The sequence below is a fragment of the Uloborus diversus genome, chromosome 7 (assembly GCF_026930045.1).
Source record: "Uloborus diversus isolate 005 chromosome 7, Udiv.v.3.1, whole genome shotgun sequence".
NCBI classification, from domain to species: Eukaryota; Metazoa; Arthropoda; class Arachnida; order Araneae; family Uloboridae; genus Uloborus; species Uloborus diversus.
In genome coordinates, this window is record NC_072737.1 from 17,127,108 (window position 1) to 17,153,195 (window position 26,088).

Here is a 26,088-nt window from a genome sequence, read left to right on the forward strand (position 1 = left end):
TATGAAAAGTGTTCTGAAATAGAAAATGTAAATGAACATACTGAAGTTAATTGCTTAAGAAATAAAATTCTAATTAATTGTTCTTTCGATAATCATACAAATTAAAGCTCAATTGTCTGAATTTTCTCCCTACTTATCTCATTCAGATTATTTGTTACTTTTTATCTTTTTCCATCTCGCTCCATTTCAAATTTTTTCAATAAGACGGAAATTATTCAAAACAGTTGGTGAAAACTTAGACCCTTGTAAATGTTTTTTGGATACTTTTCGTTTAGGGGCTTGGCACACATTATTGGCTTCCTTTATCAATTATGTGTTTGGCTCTATGTGAGAAAATTTTTTGAAATATTTTTTTCTCTAGTTACATATGAGGCAGTGAGAAGCAAAGGAATGTAATTAACAAAATGGAAAATTTGGAGATAACAACTACAAATGATAGGGGAACCTCTCCTCTGCTTTAGGGGGAGAAATAGTAATAGTAGCCCTAGTAGGTGCTGCTGAACAGCATGATTGAGAACATGTAGAAAAAAACATAATGAAAGCCTACCTAGGATCTGAACTTAAAACATGTTTTACTCAAAACTTTAAATGGTCCACTTGTATCCTTTTTGCTTCTCACTGCCTCATATGATCATAGTAAATTAAAAATATAAATTATATTCACGCACAATATAAAACTATCTGCTAACTAGTAATCATTTCTTTACTGAATAGCTGCAATGCTTTTTTTTTTTTTTAATTATCTTTGCATGATGTATTGTGCATACTTTTGTTGAACAGTCAGAGTAATAATGTTATTTTTCTTGGGATTTTTTTTTTTTTTCTGTTACTACAGTTATAGCTGTAGATTTTTTTTTTCCATTTATTTTTTTTTCTGAAGAGCCAAATGCAGAGTTTATTTTCTACTCCATGACAGATACAAACAACTAATTAATTTTCTCTAAAATGAAATAAATTATAGGAGCTCTGGAAGCATTGAATTCAATAGAAAACTTGTGTTTCATTTGGTTTGGTTTACTTCATTTGTGTTGCATCCTTTAAGTTTTGATGTGAAAAATCTTGGCAAGTTCTTGAAAGTCATTTCTATAGCAAAAAAAAAAGTTCTTATGAAAATATTTAATATTATAAAAAGCTTTACTTTACTGTAATTCATAATTCTTTTGAATTCTTCTTTTAGAGAACTTAGTTATTTGAACTCCGAAAATCTAGTCCCTCATCAATTTAAATTTCACTTTAAACTTTTATGACGTACTACTAGATTTAAATTCTTTTTCTGTAATGCATCATTATTGCCTTTCATCTGTTATGATACAAACGTAAAACATTGAATCATTACTTCTAGCGATGTACCGAAGACCGGAACTGAAACCGCAGAATTCAGAGTTTATGCAGTATAGGCAGGTAAGATGAATTTTACCTATCCTATCAGCACAAGTGTGCCATCGCTAAAAAAATCGCTTAAGGCTTTCATGGCCGGCGTCAATATAAAGAAATAACATTTCCAGGCTTATTGGCCGTGATCTAAAGGAAAAAGAAAATCCAAACATTTCCTCAAGCTCTGTGGCTGACATCATCAGTGGATGGGTTCAATGTGACTGATGGGCTGCTCCAGTCGCTCTAATATTTAAGTAAACTGCTGGTGGATGCCGGACCGGCATCCTTAGACCACGGCAATAAGCCTGGAAACAGTTTCTTCATATACTGTTGCTTGTTTATTTGTTACAATTTTGTAATAGCTGGAGGAAGAGTACACTTCTCTACATTCAAATATATTTTTGTGCAATGCACAAAATATTTCTTCTAAAATGTATTAAGTAGCTATAAAACTGGAAAAGGGGGGGGGGGGTCAATTTCTGCCAAAGAAGTAAACCCCTGTTACAACCAGCATGGCAAAAACTTTAAAAAAAAGGTCGCAGCAACTGGCTAAAACCTAGAAAGCAACCCAAGTTATAAACGAGCTGATGTGTGTATCACATGACTTCCTTTTAATCTAATTTAATGTCATTTTCCCATTATTGGCAATTTTAATGTGATTCAATAGTTTACCCTCTAAATATCACCAACAGTGGCCAAATTGAAACCAAATTTAAAAAAAAAAAAATCTCCAAATTTGGCGACAAAACTTGGTGACCAAAAGACTGGCGATATATCGTCAAGAATCCGACAAATTATAACACCACTTGAGTTTAAATCAAAATTAACAAGGATTTCCCCCCAAAAAGGGGCAAAAGACCCCCTTAGGAACATCCGAATGCAACCAAAATGGAAGGTGCCCAACTAGGCCCCATTAGGAGTCTTCGTACCAAATTTCAACTTTCTAGGACATACCATTTTTGAGTTATGTGAGATACATACACACATACATACATACATACATACATACAGACGTCACGAGAAAATTCGTTGTAATTAACTCGGGGGTCGTCAAAATGGATGTTTCGGGTATCTGTAGGTTCCTAGGCACATATCCACGTGTGGTCGGGTTGAAAAAAAAAACTCAACATTCATTCGGGGGTGAGAAAAATGGAAACTAAGGTCGATTTTCGAGTGAAAATTTTTCGCGAATACAATACTTCCTTTTTGGTAAAAGGAAGTAAAAAGAATTCCAAACAATGCGCAGTGAAGGTACAGATTCAGAACTTTATTAATAGCGACAAATCGTTGAACTTATGAGCGTTGAACTTAATTTTTCCGGAAAACTAAAAGCTAGGGGCTATTTCCGCAGCCCAGATCAAGATTTCGAGAGGGTAATCAATCTATTTGATGTTTGACAGACTGATGATTGAAATGAAAAAGTGATGTTTTTGAGTAAAAATTTTTTTGCGAATACAATAGTACTTCCTTTTTTGTAAAAGGAAGTAAAAATGCTTGCCCTAAAGTCTAGTATGTGTTAAATGAAGTAAATGCATTTTAAAACCAATCACATTTTACATAAGTCAATACAATACAGGAGATACAGAGAGGCAGGTAGGAGAGGGCTGAGCCCCTAAAAAATTACTCTGAATAGCGTTTCTTATTTTTAATCATTTTTCAGTACATGCCACCTGTTGCCAGTTTAAACTGAACCAGTTTCTGCCACTAGCATGGCAACACTATTGTAGTCAGGGCTAAAGTCGCTATACATACAGGTCGAGGAATCAGCTTGAGTTGAACTATTTTGGATCGGATTTTTCATTGTTGCGGAGCTAGGGTTACTAGAGCCGGGTTTTGCCAAAAATAATGTTTTATTTAATAAACAATTCACTTGCTGCTAATAATTGTTTGCAGTAAAAAATCACCAAACGCAATAACTCAACAGAAAAGACAACCACTCAAACACACGCTCTGATCCAAGATGGCTGATCTTAAGCTGATGTGTCGGCTCATCTATATAGAGGACTTAAGGAAGACCAAACTGTGTTCTCAGAGACATTTGGTTTTTTATAGTAAAAAAATGCAAATGTTGGGTAAATTTGCTTCAAACCACCTTTTCATTTTATGAGTTCCTCCATTTTTTTTTTTTAACCTACAGTGCTGCATGGCAAAAACTTATTTTCAAAAATTTAACCCTGGAACGAAGACATTTAAGAAAGTAAAAATAAAAAACCGAATTGCACAAAAATTGCAGATTGTTGCATACACATATTTCAGGGTTACAAGGAACACCCCTTTTCAATGCAAAGTAAGAGCTTATTGATGAAAAGACATTTTTGTCGGATACCCTTTCATCTATATGCTCATTTATTTGCATTTAAAAAAGGGGGGGGGGGGGGGCTTGTAACACGGAATCCTGTGTCTACAACATGGGTGCCACTCTAAAAATTGGCCAGGACTGAAAAGCGGGTGCCTCCATTTCGCGACACCAAAATGTTAGTGCTTAGTTTGTTTGATGTTTTAGACATATATAATGCTAATTTTTGATGCTATAACCATATAGTAAAACCAAATTGTAAGATTAAGTAAAAATTCAAACCTAAATAAAAAAATATATCATTGTCCAAGATTTTTAGCAGGTAAAAGCAGAAAAAGAACTTAATAATAAAATACAATAAAAAAAACTTACTATTTGCTGCTGCAGAAAAAAAGCTTCAGATTTTATAGTTCATGTTACATAAATAGTTCATATTTCATACAAAAAAATAGTAATTAAAAAAAATTCAGGTATGAGATTCTTGGCTATAAGATGCATTGTAATAAAAACTTTAATAAAATTTTTGAGATTATGATAAGAATAGTTGAAATCAACAGATTAAGTGACTTATTTAATTATTTTTTTGGAAAAAAAAAAAACACCTTATCTTTTTAACTTTAGCAGATGGGCCAGTTTTTTGTCCTCAGAAGAATAAGACCTTTTTTGAGAGTGAGAGATTCAAAAGATTTGTTTCATCTATAAAAATCATTTTGAACATGGAAAAAAAATCCGATGGCCGAAATTTTTGAAAAGACGGAATTCCGTCCCTTGGACGGAAGTGTGGCAACCATGGTCTGCAATAATATGTAATTTTTGTGCAATTATAAGTTCTTTTTTATTTTTACTTTTCAAGCACAAATGTATTTATTCAGTTTCAGATAATTAGGAGTCAAAGTTAAACTTCACTTTTGAGACGCAATATTAATTCATTTCCTTCTTATTCCAGTCTTACGACTCCATGGATTCTTCTCACGCGAGGCACATGTCCCTCCCCCACAAAGTGCAGCCCCTCCCCGGCAACAGGCCCTTCTCCACCCTCGACATAAGATCCCGAACCACTTCTTCCGAGGGGTCCTCCGAAGGAGAGATCGTCAGCAACGACCGGAAAGTCAAAGAGAAGAAAAAGGGAGGAATGTTCGGTTTCCTCAAAAAGAAATGACGCATTCATATATATATATTTTAAAATTGTTGTAAATTTCTAAAGAGATTATATATTTTGTATATAGACGGATACGACAGCTGGTTTTGTCTTACCTGGAGAGATATTGAGTATTTGTATATATAAAATATGAATTTGTTAGATTTTTTTTAGAAGGGTTTCAAAGTTTTAAATTTGTGTTGAATTTTATTTCAAAATGGATTATTGAATATGAATTGCAGGTCATCGCAAATCATCATTTCCCGATCTCCGGCACGGGAAATTACGACTGAATCATTAGATCATCGACTGAATCATTAGATCATCGTCGATAGAAACTGCTTGGGTTTTCATAAACAGTAGAGTGTAACACTCTCACAAACATATCCTTGTTTCGTTGAATGCAATTTCTTGCCGCTTTCTGAATTGTTTTAGGGGTCGATCCAGGATTTTGTTTTTAGGTCTACATTTTGGGATTAAATAATTTTGTGAAAAAGGACTTTTTTGAGGGTTTTTACTTTTTTGACAAAAAAAAAAATCATATAAAGGGAATTTTTAGCAAACGCAGTTCTAATAGGAAACCTCTTTGACCTTAAATGTTGTGCGGGAAAATGACTTGAAAGCAGGTTTTTTTTTCTTTTTTTAATACTTATGTCCTGTTTTCAAGTTAGCTCATTGAGCTTACAAGTTAGAAAGAGTTGTCCTTGCAAATGAAATGTGAAAGGACAAATTTTAAGGAATACGATTTTGTGAAGAGATCGCAAAACGGACCCACTTTGTGTCTGGATCGACCAATGCATTTTTTAAAGCTTTTATATTAAATAACTTGAAAAAAGGAGCAGTATGCTTTGTTGCATTTTTATATTTTGTTTTGTAAAATAAAGTTGTTATATAAAATTAAAAAAAAAAACTATTGTGAAATGTTTTATATTTTTCCCAAAGCTGTTCTTCATGCAACTATTTTTCTTAATATGTGTGCAATAAATGTATGTAAAGTCACATCCGCTATTAAAATTAAGCATGTTTTGAAAGTGTTGTTTATTTATATTGAAACAATTCAGTCGCTAACACATGCAGTCAATTAAAAATATTTATTTGTACAGACATAAATTTATCACCCGAATACAATGAAACATCACATTTATATGGAATGCTTTTTCAAGTAAAACAACATAGAAATATATACTCTTCTAAAAGACCAACTTTTAAAAAATGTCCTGCATTTTTCGTAGGTAAGATATACAAACCTGGAAAACTTCAAAAACAGAAGTAAAACAAAAATTAAGTATGCAAAATTATTTTGTACACAATATTTGTGCAGTGATCTTCAACAGTGTCGATGCATGTAAATGCTAATGTGCATAAGAATGTTCACCAAAAGATTATAAAATTTATATCGAAATCGCATTCAGAGAAATTTAGTAACTTATTTGTAATTCAGCAACGATATTTAGAGTTGAAGAATTAACAGTCTTCATCAGTTCATTTCAAATTTTCAATCCCACAGTTTAAAATATTTTCATGGTGATATTTAACAACTTTAATTAAAGTACCATATAAATTAAGCAAAAAAATGTATATATATTTACAACTTTAATTTTAATACCTATGTTAATTTTTGCAGAAGTACAATTTGCAATATTAAACGTCATTTCATAATTGTTTGAATTTTGACATTCAAACAAAAAATAAATTAATATAAGTGAAGTTTTATATTAAAAATTATACATTAATTTATTTTTAGTGGATAAGTTTATTGGTCAAATATAATGGCCAAATATTATAAGTAGTCTGTAAATCTGCTTATTTTTTTATACCTCATTTCGACATTAACATGGAACTTATTTTATTTTTACATTACAATTTAATATCTTTCTAGAATACAATTTAATATCTTTCAGCAATCGTTATTGTAAAGAAAGTACAAAATAAATAAATTTTGAAAACTTTAGAATAATTTTCCTTCAATTATACTTCATTTTTAAAAAAATAGATATCATAAAAGCACAAAAGTTTTTTTTTTTTTTTTTTCAACAAAGCATAGAAATTTCAAAAGTTTTTAAAAAATGCAATTTTTAACAATAAAAAGTTGGCACCACTAGTGTTTTCTTTAGAAAAAAAAATATTTGGTCATGAATTGACCATTTTGCCTTTTGATTAGCACATCAAGTATTTTACGGTAATGTTGAAACTTGAGATGGCGCCTATTTTTATACAAATATATTTAAAATGTTGAATAAATCAAAATTAACATAAAATTCTTTTTCTAGATTTTAGCACAAAGAATTTAAGACTTTATGGACATTGAAGAATGCAATACCTAATTTTGCCAGCTCAATATGAATTCCATATTTCAGCAATCATGATAAGTTTAAAACTATAATCCATCCAACTACATCTACCATGAATGCAATCTTAGACCACCTTTTTCAAGATAATTCTATTCCTTTAAATACCTTTTTATCACATACACTCACTACTTGAAATCGATAAGAGTCATACATGTAGACTTTGATACGTTCAAAATTGTTCGAGTATTATAAAAATTATTCAAACATAACAATTGTAAAAAAAACCTAAATTACATTCTATACAATCATATCCTATGAGTTTAAATTTTGGAAGACTTTCATACATAAAAGTAGTACACATTTTTAAAAATTTAATCAACAAAAAATATAGTTTTCTCGGTAAAATATTAAATGTTTCAATCAAGTTTGTACCCCAGACACACCAAGATTATTTAAAAATTTTTAACAAGATCTGTTTTGATTGAAAGCAACAATAAAAATGTTTCATTTCATGATGTCGAGGTTAGGGTTGTCCAGATGCAGATACTGAGCGACGAAAACACGCAAAATTTTGTTCAGATTGTCGATGGTGGGTTGGTGCAGGCTCTGCCGATTGTCACTTTCTCTGTGCCACACGTGCGGGAAAGGGGTCGGAATCAGATGAAGGATCGGAACACCTGCAAAGTTTGTTTTTGAAATAAGATGCAGTACAAAATAATAAAGCAGACAATCTTTCACCAATAGTTGATTTCATGGCTGGTGTTACTATTTAGTGATGTGCCGGATCATTAAAAAAGTAGATCCGCGGATACAGATCTCAATTTTTTTTTATCCAATTAAACTATCCAAGTGTAAAATTTGTTACGGAAGGTATTCCCGTCAGAATAGTGGCAGTTTCTTCAAAAAATTTCCACTGCGGCAAAAATATAATCAAGACTATGATTTACTCTTTAAAGAAATCTCCGTTAAAACTGAGGGAGAGTTGGAAGGAATGAGCCAGTGCTGCATTAATGCTTAGACGGAATGTGAAAATTATTTCTAGCTTGCTCGGTAGATGTAAAATACAGGAACAAGAGTAAAGTTGCTACTGGACAGGCTAGAAATAATTTTTCACATTTTACTTCAGCATAAATGTAGCGCTGACCCATTCCACCGAACTTACTCCAACCGACCAAATACAGAGCCGGGAACATTTTTACAAACAATAAATATATAGTCTCACTTTTTTGGAAGGATGCCGAGAAAAACAAATGAAGAATAACAGAATCCCCAAATCGAAAACAAAAACTAATATTAAATTAAAAATTAAAAAACCAAAACATGCCCCAGAAAGCCGACCTCATATTAAGATGAATTTTGCAAGTCAGATTACACATTTGTTAACAAATATGAACTGACAGCAGGTAAAAATTTTTAATCATTGAGCTTTTCTCCTTATCTTCCGACTGTGATATCGCTACCAATCATGCATAAAAAAGCTTAGAATTGCATTTAAGATTTACTTAACAAGATTATAGCTCCTACTGTATATAAGTTGAAAGTTTCAAATAAATATCAAACGCAGAAAACTTCGTTCTTTCAATTAGAGTCAACATTTTTAACGTACGGGTAAATTTTTACTACCCTAATTTTGAAAAACGTTAAGTTGGTTTTTAATTAATATCTTCGGTAATTACAGTTCTACAGAAACGAGGACAAGTCGAGAACACTTTCTATCAAGTCACCTTTTGAACGAAAAATAAACTTTCAAAATCGGTTTATCTGTTTAGGAGCTACGATGCCACAAAAAGACACACTGATACACACTTTTAAAACTCATTTCCCCTTCCTTTTTGCAAGGGGGAGGGGATATAAATTGGCTTCTGAAATGATACCTTTTTTTAAATAGGGAATAAGACCTAATTTAAACAGAATTTAAGAGTGGATACGGATATAGATCTTTATTTATCCACGGATATCCGGAACATCACTATTACTATTGGCAAGTTTTTTGTCTTTATTTCAAAGACTAAGTTTTTTCTAAATTTACAAAACTCAAAGTGTAATAGTGAATAAAAAGTAGTTGCGTTCATGTATATATGTTACCGTGAAAGACTGAAATTTGAGTATAAGTCAAGAAAAGAGTCTTAATATTTACTGGCTGATGTCAACATTTTAAGCACAATACTGCCATGCTAAGCAAAAGTGGTATCTACAGCTGAGTTCAAAATAAGTAATTCCCGTTTAAAGTTGTGTGCCTCCACATATTTGATTCAGATGAAACTTTTTTAGATTTTTTTAAAAAAATATTTTCCATTGACAAGTGACCATAAAACATTGTATTTGGGTAAAGTAAGTATCAAAGAACCACCTAGTGACAATAACTCAATTTTGATAAAAAGTACAGATACCACCACTTTTGTGCTTAGCACAGGAGAAGTTTGAAATGGAATATATAGACAGCAGAAGTTTGAAATTGAAATATATAGATTTTCACCAGAAATATTGTCTTAAGTCTATGTCTTCGGTATGTGGATCTTAATAATCACTGGCTGATGTCGACATGTATCAGATTTCAGTCTTTGACGGAAACATACGTTGCAAATGCTGCACATCATTGCCAATCCCAGCATGATAATATTAAAAGAAAAAATTTTGATTTACTGATAGTTAGTCAACAATTTAAACTTACATTTACTATTCTGTATTATACAAACATAATGGGAATTTACTTTGTTAAAATTAAGTTATCGCCTTATTTGGTAAAATTACCTTCGATTTCTTGCAGAACTTAATCCGGGTCACATGGTTTGAGTTAATATCTAAAATGTTTCACCTATAGGGTAGGTTCTTGTCCGAGATTCTGGATTTTTCGTTTGTTCATGAAGCTATTGACACCTTACACACGTCAGGGTTAGTACGCTCCTTCAAAACTCCTCCAATACTCCTTCGTTTAGAAAAAATTTTTGAAGGGCCCTTCGAACACCTTCATTTTGGTTTTAACTCCTTCAAAACTTCTTCTTTTTACTTTCTTCTATATCTAATATATAGAAGAAAGTATTGGATTCGTGCAAATTTTCGAATTTCGAATTTTGACGGATTCGAACGTTTTGAGGTGTGCTGAGTCCATTTCGACCATTTTTGGAAAATGTCTGTCTGTCTGTGTGTGTGTGTGTATGTATGTGTGTGTGTATGTATGTATGTGTGTGTGTATGTATGTGTGTGTGTCACGTCTGTGTGTGACCAGTTTTTTGTGGCCGCTCTACAACAAAAACTACCGCATGAAATCGAACGAAATTTAGTACACATATGTGCCCCTATGTGAACTTGTGCCCATTAGTTTTTGGCGCGAATTCCTCCAAGGGGGGTGGAGCAATGGGACGTTTTTCGAGTTACGCGTGCTTGCTATTCCTCAGGAAGTTACTGGCGGAATCAAACAAAATTTGGTCCATATGTTGGTATTAACAGGAACAGGTGCTGATTCCATTTTGGTGTCAATAACTCAAACGGGGGTTGAGCTATAGAACGTTTTTTGTCGTCAATTGTGACTGCTGTATCTCAAGAAATAATGAACGGAATGAAAGAAAAATTTATCGGCAAGTAGCCCTTAGTGGGTATAAGAACTGATTTTATTTTTGTGTCAACAGCTAAAAAGGGGGCAGCGCAATCACCCGTTCTTTTTTTCCATTTTGAGTGCCCTATCTCAAGAAGTAATGCTACGTTCTGGTTGAAATTTGGAATATATGTGAATCCATATGTAAACAGGCTTTGGTTCTATTTTGACGCCGATCGCTCCAAGAGGTGTTGATTTTTTTTTATTTTTTTTGCGAATAAAAATATTTTTATTAATGCAACAATAAGAAAGATAAATCGTAATAGATTGTCGTCTGCGTATTTCTCGTGATTTTAATTGTATGGAAATGATAGGAAATATTATCTCAATGATTTAAAATTTTTAACTGTTGCCATCTTATGTTTGTTAACAAATAAAATATTTGTAATTAATTCAAGCAAGGCTTTTAAAATAACTTTCAATTTTCGCTCTTTGCTTTGCTTTTGCAATAATTCAGACATTGGGATGGTCGTCAAGTTTTTGCATGTGTCATTTTGTTTTCGTTGGGAATATTGCTTCCTCGTCAAGCATGGGGAGGGATCAGAAAAAAAAAAAAAAGAAGAAAGTTTCGTGATGACCACAACATACTAGTAATTGTATGGAAATGATCGGAAATATTATCTCAATGATTAAAAATTTTTAACTGTTCCCATCTTATGTTTGTTAACAAATAAAATATTTGTAATTAATTCAAGCAAGACTTTTAAAATAACTTTCAATTTTCGCTTTTTGCTTTGCTTTTGCAATAATTCAGACAGTGGGATGGTCGTCAAGTTTTTGCATGTGTCATTTTGTTTTTGTTGGGAATATTGCTTCCTCGTCAAGCATGGGGAGGGATCAGAAAGAAAAAGAAAAATATAGAAGAAAGTTTCGTGATGGCCACAACATACTAGTTTAGTTCAAGAGTACATAATCTTCCTCTATGGCAGTAACTTAAAATATTTCGGTCAACAACTAACTTTGTCACGAGGATGAGTTTGATGTAGTTATTTCATATATTTAATTTTTTCATAAATGTGTGATTTACAAATTGAGCATAAAAGTCGTAAAAGTTGAAGGTGAAAATATTATTAGATGACTAAGACATTTCATAAATGAAGTAAAACATGCTTAAATGGTGCTTGGCTGTTTTATTCAAGTTTTATTGTTATTGCTTTTTCCTCCACCACACTCTCAACAGCAAAAGTCAGTTTGTCTAATATTTTTTTAAATATTAAAAAATACATAAGTGGATATGCTATAGTAAGTGATTATGTTAAAAAACAGTTGTTTTGTAGGTTGCAGTTATGATATTGTAAAAAGGGTCATCCACTAGTGATGCCATGCCTTGAGGGGGAGACAGGTTCATGAAATTGTGACAAGGGGAAGAGAGGGGGTGACAAAAAGTGACATCACACAGTTATTGTAACAAAATGTTTATAAAAAATATGACATGTGGCAAGAGGAGGAGCTACGTGAAGTGTGACACTTTGGGATAAAGGGGAAGGGGGTCAAATTTAAAAAAAAGGCCGACATCATTTAATGACACCCATTAGTATTCCTTCAAAACCTCATTTTACTCCTTCATTTTGTTTTTGAAATTGAGTATGAACCCTGACACATGCATAAAATATAGCTTACTGAAGTCAGTTGATCACGCAAATGCAAAGCAAGCTTTTATTAGAACCAGGGGAAACCCGACAGGAGGTCACAGTGACCTTCCAAAAATTTCTTTATTTGGCAAATTTTGTCTGGCGATTTGGCAAAATTATAATAATTTGGCAAAAATTGTCATAATTCAGCAAAATTTAGAGTTCTATTCAGCAAATGAGAATTTCTGCTATCCGACTGGCAGGCATTACTGGCCTGCTAACCTTCCTGCAGTTTACGAACACTGCATTTAACTATCTTCCACATAAATGACAAAATCTTCTGCATTTCCGACTCATACTTTAGAAGCAGGGTTGGCAAAAACCTGGGTTTATTTTAAAAAAGCCCATGGACCCACGGTTTTTTGGGTTTTTTAAAATAAAACCCAATTAAAGCTGGGTTTTTTAAAAGAAATGTGGGTTTTTTTTAATCTTTTGTTATGGAAAATGTGGGGTACTTGTAGCATATTGTAGCGTAAATATTTGGACAAAGTGCAAAATTTTTCTTGGGGTAAAAAAAAAAGCTGGAAAATTCAGCGTTTTCTGAAGAAAAGTAAAAAAGACGACGAAACCCAAGAATGGTGAAGTTTCAGATTTTTTAGTTTCTATGATTACCAACAGTTCAGGCAAAATTACTTCTCGAGTCTATTGTTTGTTTTTAGTTACTTTTTTTTTTTGCATTTTACTTTATTGTATTTCATTTTGCTATGCAAAACTACTGTAGAACCTCAAGTATTTTAAATCTCTTTTCACTGAATTCCAGCTTAATCAAGACATTTCTTTGAATTTTATGTGGAATGTTTTTCTATTTCTGTGTACAGAGTAAGAAATATTAAACTTTTTTGGAAGATAATGAAAATACTGTACATTCTACTGTTTTCTGTCCGCCCACTTGAAAAACCTGCTAATTTCTAAAAAATATACCTTGTTTATTTGAAATTTGTGATGTGTTGGTTTACAGAAAATAATTCACACAAAAGCCTTTTAGCTAGAGTAGTTTCCTCCGTACAATCTACAAATATTGAAAAAATCAGACGCGACAGGACTTGGTCAAGATAATTTGAGTTATTTATTGACCAAATAAAGAAAAAAGTTAGATATGTTTATTAAAATCTTTGAAGTATTTTTTTCAATGTCATTAAGAGTTAAGAAATATTATTAAAGTTCAAAATTCATTTTATATGTCCATTGTCTGTGGTGAAAAACTAATAAAAAAGTTAAATTAATAAATTTTTTAAAAAAATTCTCAGAATTTTTTTAAAAAACCCAAAAGTGGGCTAAATAATGGGTATTTTTAAATGGTTTTTTTTAAAAAAAACCATGGGGTCCAATCTGGCCAACCCTGTTTAGAAGGGCTGTATTACATAATTCCGATGGTTTGAAAAGCCATGCAGGCTCACGTTTGTTCTGAAGCCTAGACATCATGACAAAATCGAGCCACTTCATCACGTAGAGGCACGTGATGGAGCCTGCACTAACCTAGTCTTAGTTTTAAGAACTGCATTTCTTAAAAAATGCTTAATGATATTATGGTGGCAAATTCATGAAAAAGTAACCTTCAATAAACTTTATTAGTTAAAGTACTGATTTGATAGAATTATTACAAAAGAATGCCGCGAAAAATTTCTTCTTTTTATATATTTTTTAGCATTTTTGGAACGAGGTTGCAGGCATGACATTAGCTTTTCAGGATTAAAAGTGTTAATATTAGGTCATGTTAAAGTTTGCAAAGTATTCCAGTATATTCTAAGTATTTTACTTTTCTTGTAAATTAAGTAAAATAACGGGTTAAAATAATAAGCGTAAAGTGATTGAAATGAAAAATAGAATACTATAATGAATTATTGACAGGAAGTTTGTAGTGAGTAATGTAATGCTTGATTTTAAAAATTATTTTAACTTAACATTTGCAAGATTAGTTCAAAGATCTAAAAGCCACTAAAACGAATTAAATTGAAGGTGGTTGTTTTTAGGGAATCTCTCATGCTTGCTAACTTGATCTACATTTGGAAAAGACTAAATATTTTTAAAAGTATTTTCTCATTACAAAAAAAAAAAAAAAATTGAAAAAGCAAATTCTGAACATTCAGCCAATTAGAATAATTGAAATACAGTTTTGAAGAGCAGCAAACAAAAAATAAATAACACAATACAATTAGTGTTGTCCCCAAAAAAAAAAGGTTTTTATTACCTCTTTTCATAAATGGAACGTGATCATCTTCTACAAATGCTAACGTGGACCTTCTGTCAAAGTAATATGTCATACTTTCCGGTGGGGCAGCTTCCACAAGTTTCAAGCTGTTCAGACGTTGTTCTGGAAACAAATTTTGTAATCATTGAAATATTGTTCATTTAAGGATATCAACATTTAATGTATCTACAGAAATTTCTATGTTTTAATGGAACTATTTATGAACATTTCAAAAGAAAAGTGTTATAGCATTTTATATTTTAGTATAAGCTAAGTTGGTCCTACATGAAATACACTGCTAGCTCAGTCAATTCCAGCAGAGGACTGTAGTTTCGTGCTTATTCAGCCTGGCATAGGAAGTGACTGAGCTGTTGTGGCGGATTTACTAGGGGGGGCGGCCACTCCCTACGTTACCGCGATTTTCTAAAACCAATAATATAGAATTGAAGGAATTACTAGCAATCGCTACTAATTTCAATCAAGTACATTCCACAAATTTGCTTTAAATTAAGTTTAGACAGTTAATGTTGTCATGTATTGACAGCGTTGCCCATTTTTTAATTTGAACTTAAGCTCGCCCCTCCCCCCTTTTTTGAACATGAATAATTTTTATATATCTATATGTGTCTTCCAACCTTTTTCTTCCATGGACTACTCTATACCGGTATGATAATACATTGCTATGATTTAGAACAGTGGTTTCCAACCCTGGGGGTGATAACCCCCCAAAGTTGAGATTTGACACTTCAAGCGGGCAATAAGTTCGTGAGGGGATTAGAATTTAAAAGACAGGATAAAGGGGGGTGGGCAATTGACTCCCTGCCCTCGTACATGAACGGGTTTGGGGGGAGGAATGGCTTTTACGGTTTTCAACCGCCACCCCCTTGAATGTATTGTAAATCCGCCCCTGCTGTGCTGGAGGGGGAAACCTCTTAAGGAAGCCAAAAGTGCCAATCAAACTGGTAGCTAATACAGAATTAGCACAGACCAGACGAGTGACCAAAGCAATGGTTCGGTTCAATTTGAAGATTGAAGGCATGGTATATTCAGTAAGTTACTTCCCTATATACGTAAGTTACCAACTATCAGCTCAAGTCACTTCCTATGCCGGGCTGATGAGTGCTAATAAGCACGAAACTGCAGTCCTCGGCTGGAATTGACTGAGCTGGCGGTGTATTTCATGTATTTCTGCCTTAGCCCTGGCTATAGGGCCGTAACTTACTGAATAATAAGTTGGTCCTAGTTGATTAATCAATCTTCATTGAAGATTAACTATTGCCCCATTACTGCTTTTAGGAAACTATTCCAATTGCCTACAACCTATTGAATTAAAATTTTTTGATCTAAAGATTAGCTTAGATTTTAAAAAAATAACCTCCGATTTTGCCATGTATGCTGAAATAATTTAGCCAATCATTATCCATTTTAATAAATTAAAATTTCTGGATGATGTCCCCTCAGACTCCTTTGCTTGATACTATACATATTGAATTTTTTAAACCAAATTTGCTCAACGATTTCAAATGTAAACAGCAGAAAGTTGTCTGGCTAGTGTTCTTTATTGTGTGTCAATTACAAATTTCAACAAAACTCAATTTAGTTGATTTACTTCTTATCATTCCTCAGTGATGACAAATTTTTTAACATGATTTGCAATAAGATATACTTCAAAAAAACCAACTCAAATTTAACAAATCTTCTCAAACAGAAGAAAATTTGAATTTTCTTCTCTTGTAAGTTTTGATCTCAAAAATATTTCCCAAAATTAGATGCATCAGGGCAATTCCATGGTGTCGGACGTAAAAAATGAAGAAAAATTTCTCAGTTTTAATTCCATTTACCAAATATAAACTGTTCCAAAATTATTAAATTTATTTACAAGATACTTGCTACATCCCACTGAATAAAAAAATCATGTTAGTTTTTTAAAATACATCCCTAAAGTATAAATTAAAAAAATTTAAAGAGTTGGAGTCGGACATAAACACACAAATAGTAAAATTGATAGTTCACTTAAAAATTATTAAAAGTCTGTGAAATGGCTTACATTTTAATTTTAAAAACAGCTTAATTCTAAAGTATACTTATGATTGAAGCATATTTCACAATTTTCAAATGATATTATAAAGAATAAAATTATTTAAAAAAAATTTTTAGCTTGGTGTCGGACGTAAATTGTTCATATTGGACATAAACTATTGCTCTTAAATGTAAATACATAACAATGAAAACAGTTATAAATATGTAAAACATAGGTTACATATACTGACACAACATTTACCGAGTAAGGGTTGACTGGGGGAAGTGGGACACTGGGTTAAGTGGGCCACCCCCTAAAACTGAAATATGCATATGGTTTTTATACTTTTTTACATTGATTATGTCATGGTTCAACACAGTGTTTAATTTTACATATATTTGGGTTACGTGAAATTTTTTTCTTGGTCAGTCAAAAAAAAAAAAAAATCTGAAAAATATTTTTTGGCGAGTTAAAGCAGAATTTTTCAAAGTGTTTCCCGGTTAGCATATATTTTTTTATGATCATTAAACATTCATGTACAGTTTAACTTAGAGTGCATACTGCAATCAGAATTTTTTAATAAAATATTGTTCAAAACTGTTTTAGAGGAGGGGCCACACTTACCCAGTAAAATTTCGCTGCAAGAGGTCCCCACACTATGGGGTAATTGGTTCCCCCAGTAACAGTGAGGATTTGAAAATCAAAAGCAATTCTGATGCAATATTTGTATTAGTGAAATACAAGTCAACTATGATGACTTTGTAGGAATTGATAGTTCAGCTACAAAAGCTGGTGATTAGTTACTTGTGAAACTAACCTGATAGAAAACCATCAAGATTTATATGGGTTGAATGTTGATAATGGTTCTTCCTTGGCCAACTTTACATAGACGAGGTCATTTAGTGTTTCCAATTGCTTTTTCCAATCATAGTTATGGCAAATTTGCCAAAATTGATCTTAATCAACTGTATTTTGTTCATTCAACACACCTTTTCTCAAAAGGGGTCCTACTTACACATAGGGGTCCTATTACCCTAAATGTACATACAATAAATTCATTAAGTTATTTTTTATGCATGTTTCACTTTAACTTTGAAATCAAAGGCAAAAAAAGGAGAAACACAGTTGAAAACATATGTTTTTCAAAGAAATGTAACAGTGTCGTCCGACACCTAGATTTTAGTAAAAAATATTCACTTGTTACAAAATGAAAATAGGTTACGTCAATGAGATTTAAAATCTTGCTTTGTACCAAAAATACATATATGTAGCTTTAAAATTAATGGATCAGCTTAATTAACTTTTCATTTTGATGTTGGACATAAAACACTTAATGTACCCCAGAGGAATCCTTTTACAAATCAAAATGAATTATATTTTGACATTTTTGCAACAACACATTGTATCTTTAAATGGTTATTCATCTCAGTTCATAATATTAGTATGTATTTTTTGGAAAAAAACAGAATTTCTTCAAGAGTCACCAAATACGTTTTGAAAATACTCAAGATATTGACCTTAGTTTAACCTCCTGTAACTTATTTATAACTGAAGTGATCAAATTTTAGACAGACATTTCAAAATATACAACTCTTTACCTTTAAAATGACACTTTATTTGTTTAGAAATTTTAATTTTGAAAGTTTGATCATCTGGTTGACCTTATCATGGAATTGCCCATCAGCCTTTTCAATAACTGCAAATGGGTTTTTTCTCTAGACCCTTTGCTTGTACATTTTAAAGGGGTAGACTCTTTACCCCTTTAAAATGTACATTTAAACCAAACTACCATGACCCCTTTGTTATATCATGCTTGTCTGATGAAAAGTAGATCTCCAGAAACACAATAATGTTATTCATCAAACATTCATGTCATTCACAAACAAATGAATCATGCATACATTAAAAATGTAATTACACAAAGAAGCCCAAGATTTTAAAACTTATTTTAGTTCATGCTCTCCCCCCCCCCCTTGTCCTAGTTTTAGGCTATTGCTGGCTGAGGTTTCTGCTAATGACACATTTTTATCATTTGGCATAACTTTACTACATTGCTTAGGCAGGATTGCCACAAAAGTTCAAGAATGAAATTTCCAGTCAATTTTAGAAAAAATTCCAGGTTAATAAATGTTGATTTAAGTCATTCAATAGCAATACAATATGTTTACTGTAAATAAACCAAATAATGCTTTAAAAGATTACCACTAATCATTGCTATAAAAATTTGGGTTAAATGAAGACAAACAAAATTAAACTACAAATGTTTTCAGTAAGTTACTGCCCTATCGCCAGGGCTAAGGCAGAAATACATGATATAATATTTTTTATTTAAAAAGATTTTTTAAAAGCAAATGAAGAACTAAAAAATTAAATGCTCATTTTTTTACAATTTAGTATTTTTACAAAAATATGTAATTTCAAATTAACTCTGTAACAGTTAAAAGTATGCAAAAATAAATAAATAAAACCATTCTAATCCAGAATTTATTAAAATAACTTTCAACCATTGAAATAATGGAAAACTTTGAATGATGCATAAGGACTGAAATCTCAAATACACTAAGCAGTTTTCGGCAAAGTCACTTTCAATGATGACATGTTTCCAAAAGAACAAGTTTTAACCTATAAAAGCTAAAATTTTCATTTCATGAAAAAGAACGAAAGAAAAAATTGTACAATAAAGGCTATTAAAATACTAGTTAGACCACACAATCTTTGCAGAAAATATTAGTAATTTCCAGCTAAGCATAGCCTGATTTTTTTTTCTTCCAAAAAGAAAAATATGATTTTTTTTTTTTACATTTAGTACTTAAAATGAGCTTGAATTTTCTTCCTCTCAACTATCAGGTAAATTCGCTTATCTTATCCGGAATGCAACTTTTACTACATTTTTGAATTTTTGCGCAACACTTTCACCCGTCAGATGGGAAAATTGGGAAAGAATTCCCTGACATTTCCAGACATTTCAATAATTTTTGACTTTCCCTGATCATTATAGGTGATTTTCTTTTTCCCGGACAATTCCAGGTTTTCCATATTTTCCAGGTGCATGGTAACCCTGTTAGGGCAGGCAAACGGCAGTTTGCAGAAATGAATTCCAGATATTTAAAGAAACGCATTTTCGAACCACAACTAGGAAATTTAGAAATTAGACCTTTTCCTCAGAGGAAACCAAATAAACAAGCTTGTACAATACAGCTAACACACAATAGATGATGACATAAATGCAAAAAAAAAAAGAGAAATATTTACATATGTTAATTAATAAATGTGTTATTTGGCCTAGCACCAAATAAGCAAGCTTGTACAATACAGCTAACACAGAATAAATGAAAAAAATACAAAAAAAAGGAAAACACAAGAAAAATTTACAATTACTGCCCTTTATCTGCCCAAGGCAGATTTTTATTCTCCAGTTTCAAACAGATAATACATATTTAAAATGATAAATTAATTCTGAAAATATGCAAAAAAATGAGTATGGCAAAAAAAAAAAAAACGTAATTCAAGTGATGATGAACTTACCCACATCTACCAAATGAGAATAGAGCCCGAATGTGTCTGGGAAATAGCTGTAAAACTTTGGATTGGCAGTTCCGATCAAATCCAACAGCATCATCACATCCTACATCAAAAAAAGAAAGATGAAATCACTCTCAAGGCTGATTTCTGTGCAGAAAAATGTAGTTATTTGTTAAGAAATTATACAACACTATATCATATTCTACGGTTTTATCTGTTTTGTGTCGTTTGGAATTCAGTTACATTATTGGACATAAATTATTTACAAAATCACCTCTAAAGAAAGCTTAGATTTAATTTTAAAATGTTAAAATATTTTCAATTCAGTCCAATCTGATTGGTTCTTACAAATGAAAATAAAAATATTACCCTTCTTACTTCCTTTTACAAAAAATAAAGTATTGTATTCGCAAAAAAATTCTCTCTCACAAATCGACCTTAATTTCCATTTTGCTCACCCCTGAATGAATGTTGAGTATTTTTTTCGAATCGACCACATATGGATAAGTGCCTAAGAACGTACAGACACGCGAAATATCCATTTTGACGATTCCCGAGTTAGTTACAACGAGTTTTCTCGTGACGTCTGTGTGTACATATGTATGTCACATAACTCAAGAACAGTAAATCCTAGAAAGTTTAAATTTGGTATGTAAACTCCTAGTGGGGTCTAGTTATGCACCTCCCCTTTTGGTTGCATTCGGGTGTTTCTAAGGTGGCCTTTTGCTCCTTTTTGGGGGGAAATCATTGTTAATTTTGATGTAAACTCAAGTGGTGTTACGATTTGGCGGACACTTGGCAATCTATCGGCAGTCTTTTGGTTGCCAAGTTTTGTCGCCAACTTGGCGACAAATTTGGCAATTTTTTTTTTTTAATCTGGTTTTAATTTGGCTAATGTTGGTGGTATTTAGAGAGTAAACTATTGAATCACATTAAAACTGCCAATAATGGGAAAATGACATTAAATTGGAGAAAAAGGAAGTCATGTGAGCCACACATCGGCTCATTTTATTATCAAGGCTTTAAATCTTTATTTGTTTAAATGATTAAAAGGTTAGTTGAAGACACAAAATTGATTTCAGAAAAATGTTCGGGTTCACTATTGAAGAAACTTTGAAAAGTTATAGTTTTTTATGTGTTCAACAGACCTTTAACTACATGAAAAAAACTAAAACAGCCCAGCTATGGCATCCAGAGACAGCAGTTTCATCTTTGTTGTATACTCATCAGTTTGAAATAGTCACTAATCAAGTTAGATCTGGTGGGAACAAGTTGGAGCCTTTGCCCTGGGCGGCAACTTTTAAGGGTGACAAATTCACCTTATTTCTGTCCTTTTCGCTGAATATCAATACAAAACATTGAGAAAGATGAGTAAGGGTGGCAGTTTAAAATTTTTGCCTTAGCTGAGAAAAATCTTAAGATTCAGCGCTGGACTATCCCAGAGTGATGAGTCCATAACAAGGACTCACTGAAAACTCTGGATATAACAGCCCGGCTGTCAATAATTGGCATGTAATTCGACTTTAGCAATAGCTTATATGCAGTAACTTGCTGCTTAAGATCTTTGAACTGTTTAAACTTGATAATAAGAAAAACAGTAACTTTTTTTTGTTTACTTGTACGAACTAAAAATTAATAGGGTTGCCATGAAAGATCATTTTTTGGAAATAATACAGGAGCTCTTACACACTCCCTTTCCATTGATAATGATTGAGATTAGGCGGCAATCAATGGTAAATTTAACTTTTTGCATGAAATGCAAGGATTTTTTTTTTTTTTTTTGTACTGTTGAAAATTATACGTATATTTCTGTGATAAAGAAAAAAAATGGGGTGCATATATTCTTAAATTTTTAGCATTTCATTTTCTACGTAATATTGCTGTTAACCACCTTGCGGTTGGACAGCCCTAAAATTACACGTTAAATGGACGAGATATCTTGTCAAGAACTGCAAAGTAGTTAAGAAACTGCGTTTTAATGTGCGGAAAAATCAATTTTTCCAGAAAAAATCAAAAAGGAACTTTTTTTCATTGCCTCAAACTGTATGAAAATTTCTCATCTGTAAACTAGAGATGGCTGAATTTTTTTTTTCCCCTTAAAATTTAGACCTTTAAGAATAAGCGTCTTGTGAGGTCTCAACGGTTCTTTTCGGCCTCCCACGACGATTACGTCTTGTTAGGGGGTCATTCTTGGAGACCACACGCAACCACTGCAGTTGTCCCACGGTCTTACACAAGATCCCCTTCCAGATTACGCAAAAGTTGCGGTCACTATGGCGCCGCTCCTCCTCTTTTGTCTCGGAGCACAGACCACCCTGTGGTGAGAATCGAAGTTTTCTTCGGGGGTCTGAAAGGCTTCTGGAGGCAGAGATGGTTACGCCACGAGCCGGGACTGAGGTCCGAAATTCTCTCGGGAACGCAATGTTCCAAGGTTTGGTTTGTAAAGCCAATATATAACTTAACTTCCAACGAAGTTAGTCCTCTGTGGATAAGATTCCTGCATTTACAATCCTTGTAAATTAATTGTACATAGTTGTATGCAATTACTCCAGACAAATAAAGGTTTATTTTTATTATTTATGGTCTGGTACGTTACAGTCTAAGAAGATTTACAGAAATTTGAATTTTTTGCAGAGTTATAGTTAATTTTGTTAAGATAAAGAAAAAGCCAGCAAACGAGATTAATTAGGTGACAAACGCTTCGAGGTACAAGCTTCCAAAGCTTCAAAAGAAGGCAGAACTGCTCTAATGGCTGAAAAATCTTCAAAAAATGTAGCTTTTGAGGTTTAGGAAGAAGAAATGCACAAGGCAGGGATGGTGGTTAAAAAATATATACATATAGTATACCATTTAACCACTCAGACTGTCTAAAATGCAACTGCAAACTTTAAACGTGTTTTTTCCAAAACTACTTTTTTCAATACAGTTGACAAGATATCTCAAGTTCTAATGCACCAATTTATTTGAAATTTGGTAAGGACTTTCCTAATACTATCAATTTTGTCTCCACGAAGGGGTTTCCTTTTTTTAATTTTTTTTTACCATTTTTAAAAAATTACTAAAATTGAAAAAAATGAGGCAAAAATGGCCTTAAAAAAAAAAAGAAGAAGCCATTTTATGCAAAAACAAAACAAAAAAAAAAGCCATTTTATGCAAAAACAAAACAAAAAAAATCCCAAACCAGCTACGTTTAGACAATTCTACATCCCTGTTTAATAAGAATAAACCCTAATTTCATATTTCAGATCAGCAGGAGAGTTGGAATCTTGTCAACCAGTAGACACCTTTTTTTTCTGAGTCTCTACCAGGGTTGGCAAAAACCCGGGTTTTTTTAAAAAAGCCCATGGACCCAGGGTTTTTTTGGGTTTTTTTAAAAAAACCCACAAAAAACCCAACTAAAGTTGGGTTTTTTAAAAGAAATGTGGTTTTTTTTGTCTTTTTTTAGGAAAAATGTGGGGTACTTATAGAATAGCGTAAGTATATGGACAATGTGCAAAAATTGTCTTCGTGTAAAAAAAGCTGGAAAACTAGTTAAAATTCAGCGTTTTCTGGAGAAAAATATAAAAGACGAAAAAAACCCAAGAATGGTGATGTTTCAGATTTTTTAATTTTCATTATTACCAACAGTTAAGGTAAAGTTACTTCTCGACTGATAAAATCTATTGTACGTTTTTAATTACTACATTTTTTTTTTTTTTGCATTTTACTTTATTGTGTTTCATTTTGTTATGCAAAACTACTGTAGAACCTCAAGTAGTTTAAATCCCTTTTTACTGAATTCCAGCTTAATCAAGGTATTTCTTTGAACTGTATGTTGCATGTTTTTCTATTTCCGTGTACAGAGTAAGAAATATTAAACTTTTTCGTAAGATAATGAAAATACTGTACCTGTTCTGTTTTCTGTCGACCGTTTGAAAAATCTGTTTATTTCTAAAAAATATACCTTGTGCTTATTCGAGATTTGTGATGTGCTGGTTAGCAGAAAATAATTCACATGAAAGCCTTTTAACTAAATTAGTTTCCTCTGTACAATCTACAAATATTGAGAAAATCAGACTGACAGGACTTGGTCAATATAATTTGAGTTATTTATTGACCAGTTAAAGAAAAAAGTTAAATACATTTATTTAAAATCTGAAGTATTTTTTTTAATGCCGTTAAGAGTTAAGAAATACTATTCAAGTTCAAAATTCATTTTTTATGTTCATTGTCTGTGGTGAAGAACAAATAAAAATGAAGTTTAAATTGTAAAAGTATTTAAATTAATTAATTTTTTAAAAAACTTCTCAGAAAATTTTAAAAAACCCAAAAGTAGGTTAAATAATGGGTTTTTTTAAATGGGTTTTTTCAAAAAAAACCCATTGGGTCCAATTCGGCCAACCCTGGTCTCTACTTAGCTGGCCTCTACCGATTTCAATTTTGAATTTTTTTCCCCACTATTATATTTTTATACTTCTCAAGTATCAATAAAAACTGAAAAAAAAATTTATACAAAAATTGGTTATAGTTTTTATTACTACACCCACAAAATTGCTACAAAATCGAGCCTCTAGATTAGAATGTCCCCTTACCCCCTTAACAATCGGATAATTTTCAAAAGACAGTCATAAAAGTGTCTATTTTTTTTATTTAAGAAAATGATATAAAAATAAGTGTGTGAACAACATGTGCATTCATTTTTTCATTTTTAATAATTTTTAGATTGAAATGTCAAAAAAATTTAAAATTTTATGATAAGTCAACAAGCAAGCCCAAATAAGCAGCAAAAATTTAAGAAATATGTGTTTTATACATTAAAGAGGAATTATATTAATATTTTGTGTAATTTAAATAAAGATAAGTAAATTTTTCTTGTGTGGTCAATTTCAAAGCTTGAGATACAGAGGCCAACGTCACAATCTGGTAAGTTAGAACCAAATTTCCTTTCTTCATCTCTGCAATTACATTTAAAATCTGCAATTACATTTAAAATGGACTGGTGCTGCCATCTAGTGTATAAAGAGAGAAATAAAATGTATTTCGGGCAAAATAAATGAATTGGTTTTAAATAGTTTCGTCGCGTTGATATTGCACACCCCAGCATGAGTGAGAATTGGAGGTCGAAACCCCAGCACGGCACAGAAACGAGAAGACATTAGATGGCTAAAAATGTACAGTCTTGAGCAAAGAAGAGACCTAGGGGACATGATTCAGTTGTTTAAATTTATTAAAATGAAAGATGTTACGGGGCTGAAGTTTAGCACTGAAAACAGAACAAGGGGTCATTGTTTTAAGCTATTTAAATCTCAGGCTAACATGGATATTAAGAAAAATGATTATTATAGCAGGGTAGTGGAACCTTGGAACAGCTTATCGGAAGAGGTGGTAATGAGCACGGGAGTAGATAGTTTTAAGAGGGCCATTGATCTTCACTGGGGATTGTAAATTGACCAGGACCAGTCTAGCTGGGCCCAGAGCCTGTTGCTGGTCGTCACTTTTGTATTTGTATTTGTAATATAGCTTTTTCAGAAACGGCATTTTAATTTGTAAAATACCAACTTTTCCAGGGGAAAAACACGAAAAGAAACTTTTTTCCATCACCTCAAAATGTCTGGAAATTTTGCATCTCTAAACAAGAGATGGCTGCTTAATAGAATTTTGCACCATATTTACCATTCTGTCCAAGTACGATGCATACTCCCTGGAAGTACAGTGACGTCCGTCACTCAGGCCACTGGGAAAGGGTTTCATCCTGTCCCACTTGGCGGCAAGGTGTCTGGAACCGTAGAGGGAATCGTTGGGACCCCACCTCTTGAAAGCCTCCTCTCCGTCGAAGAAGATAAACTGCAAGCTCAGTTCATTGTTCTGAAATGGAAGAACTCATTCAGCACCAAGGAAACGGCTCTCAGTTCAAACTGACAAACTTAATTTAAAAAATATATATAATAAATAAGCTTATAACTTTTTTTGATACAGTGGACGCTGATTAATTGAATCAATTACATTAATGAATCAAATCGTCAAAAACAGAACAAAATAAAGTTTTATTGAATCAGC

General features: G+C 32.3%; 2 protein-coding genes across 2 annotated transcripts in view; one reads left to right on the forward strand and one right to left on the reverse strand.

Moving 5' to 3' along the window:
* The window catches only part of LOC129226616 (spectrin beta chain, non-erythrocytic 5-like), a 130,930-nt gene extending 125,820 nt beyond the window's left edge, over positions 1-5,110 (forward strand). The window contains exons 78-79 of the mRNA XM_054861245.1: positions 1,343-1,401; positions 4,617-5,110. Coding sequence (XP_054717220.1) covers positions 1,343-1,401; positions 4,617-4,829 — 272 coding nt within the window. The 3' untranslated portion in view covers positions 4,830-5,110. The remainder of the gene's footprint in view (positions 1-1,342; positions 1,402-4,616) is intronic.
* Positions 5,111-5,884: 774 nt separating this feature from the next.
* The window catches only part of LOC129226618 (glutaminyl-peptide cyclotransferase-like), a 31,815-nt gene continuing 11,611 nt past the window's right edge, over positions 5,885-26,088 (reverse strand). Inside the window, exons 4-7 of the mRNA XM_054861246.1 lie at positions 25,705-25,896; positions 20,056-20,155; positions 14,511-14,633; positions 5,885-7,776 (exon numbers count right to left, since the gene is read on the reverse strand). Coding sequence (XP_054717221.1) covers positions 7,604-7,776; positions 14,511-14,633; positions 20,056-20,155; positions 25,705-25,896 — 588 coding nt within the window. The 3' untranslated portion in view covers positions 5,885-7,603. The remainder of the gene's footprint in view (positions 7,777-14,510; positions 14,634-20,055; positions 20,156-25,704; positions 25,897-26,088) is intronic.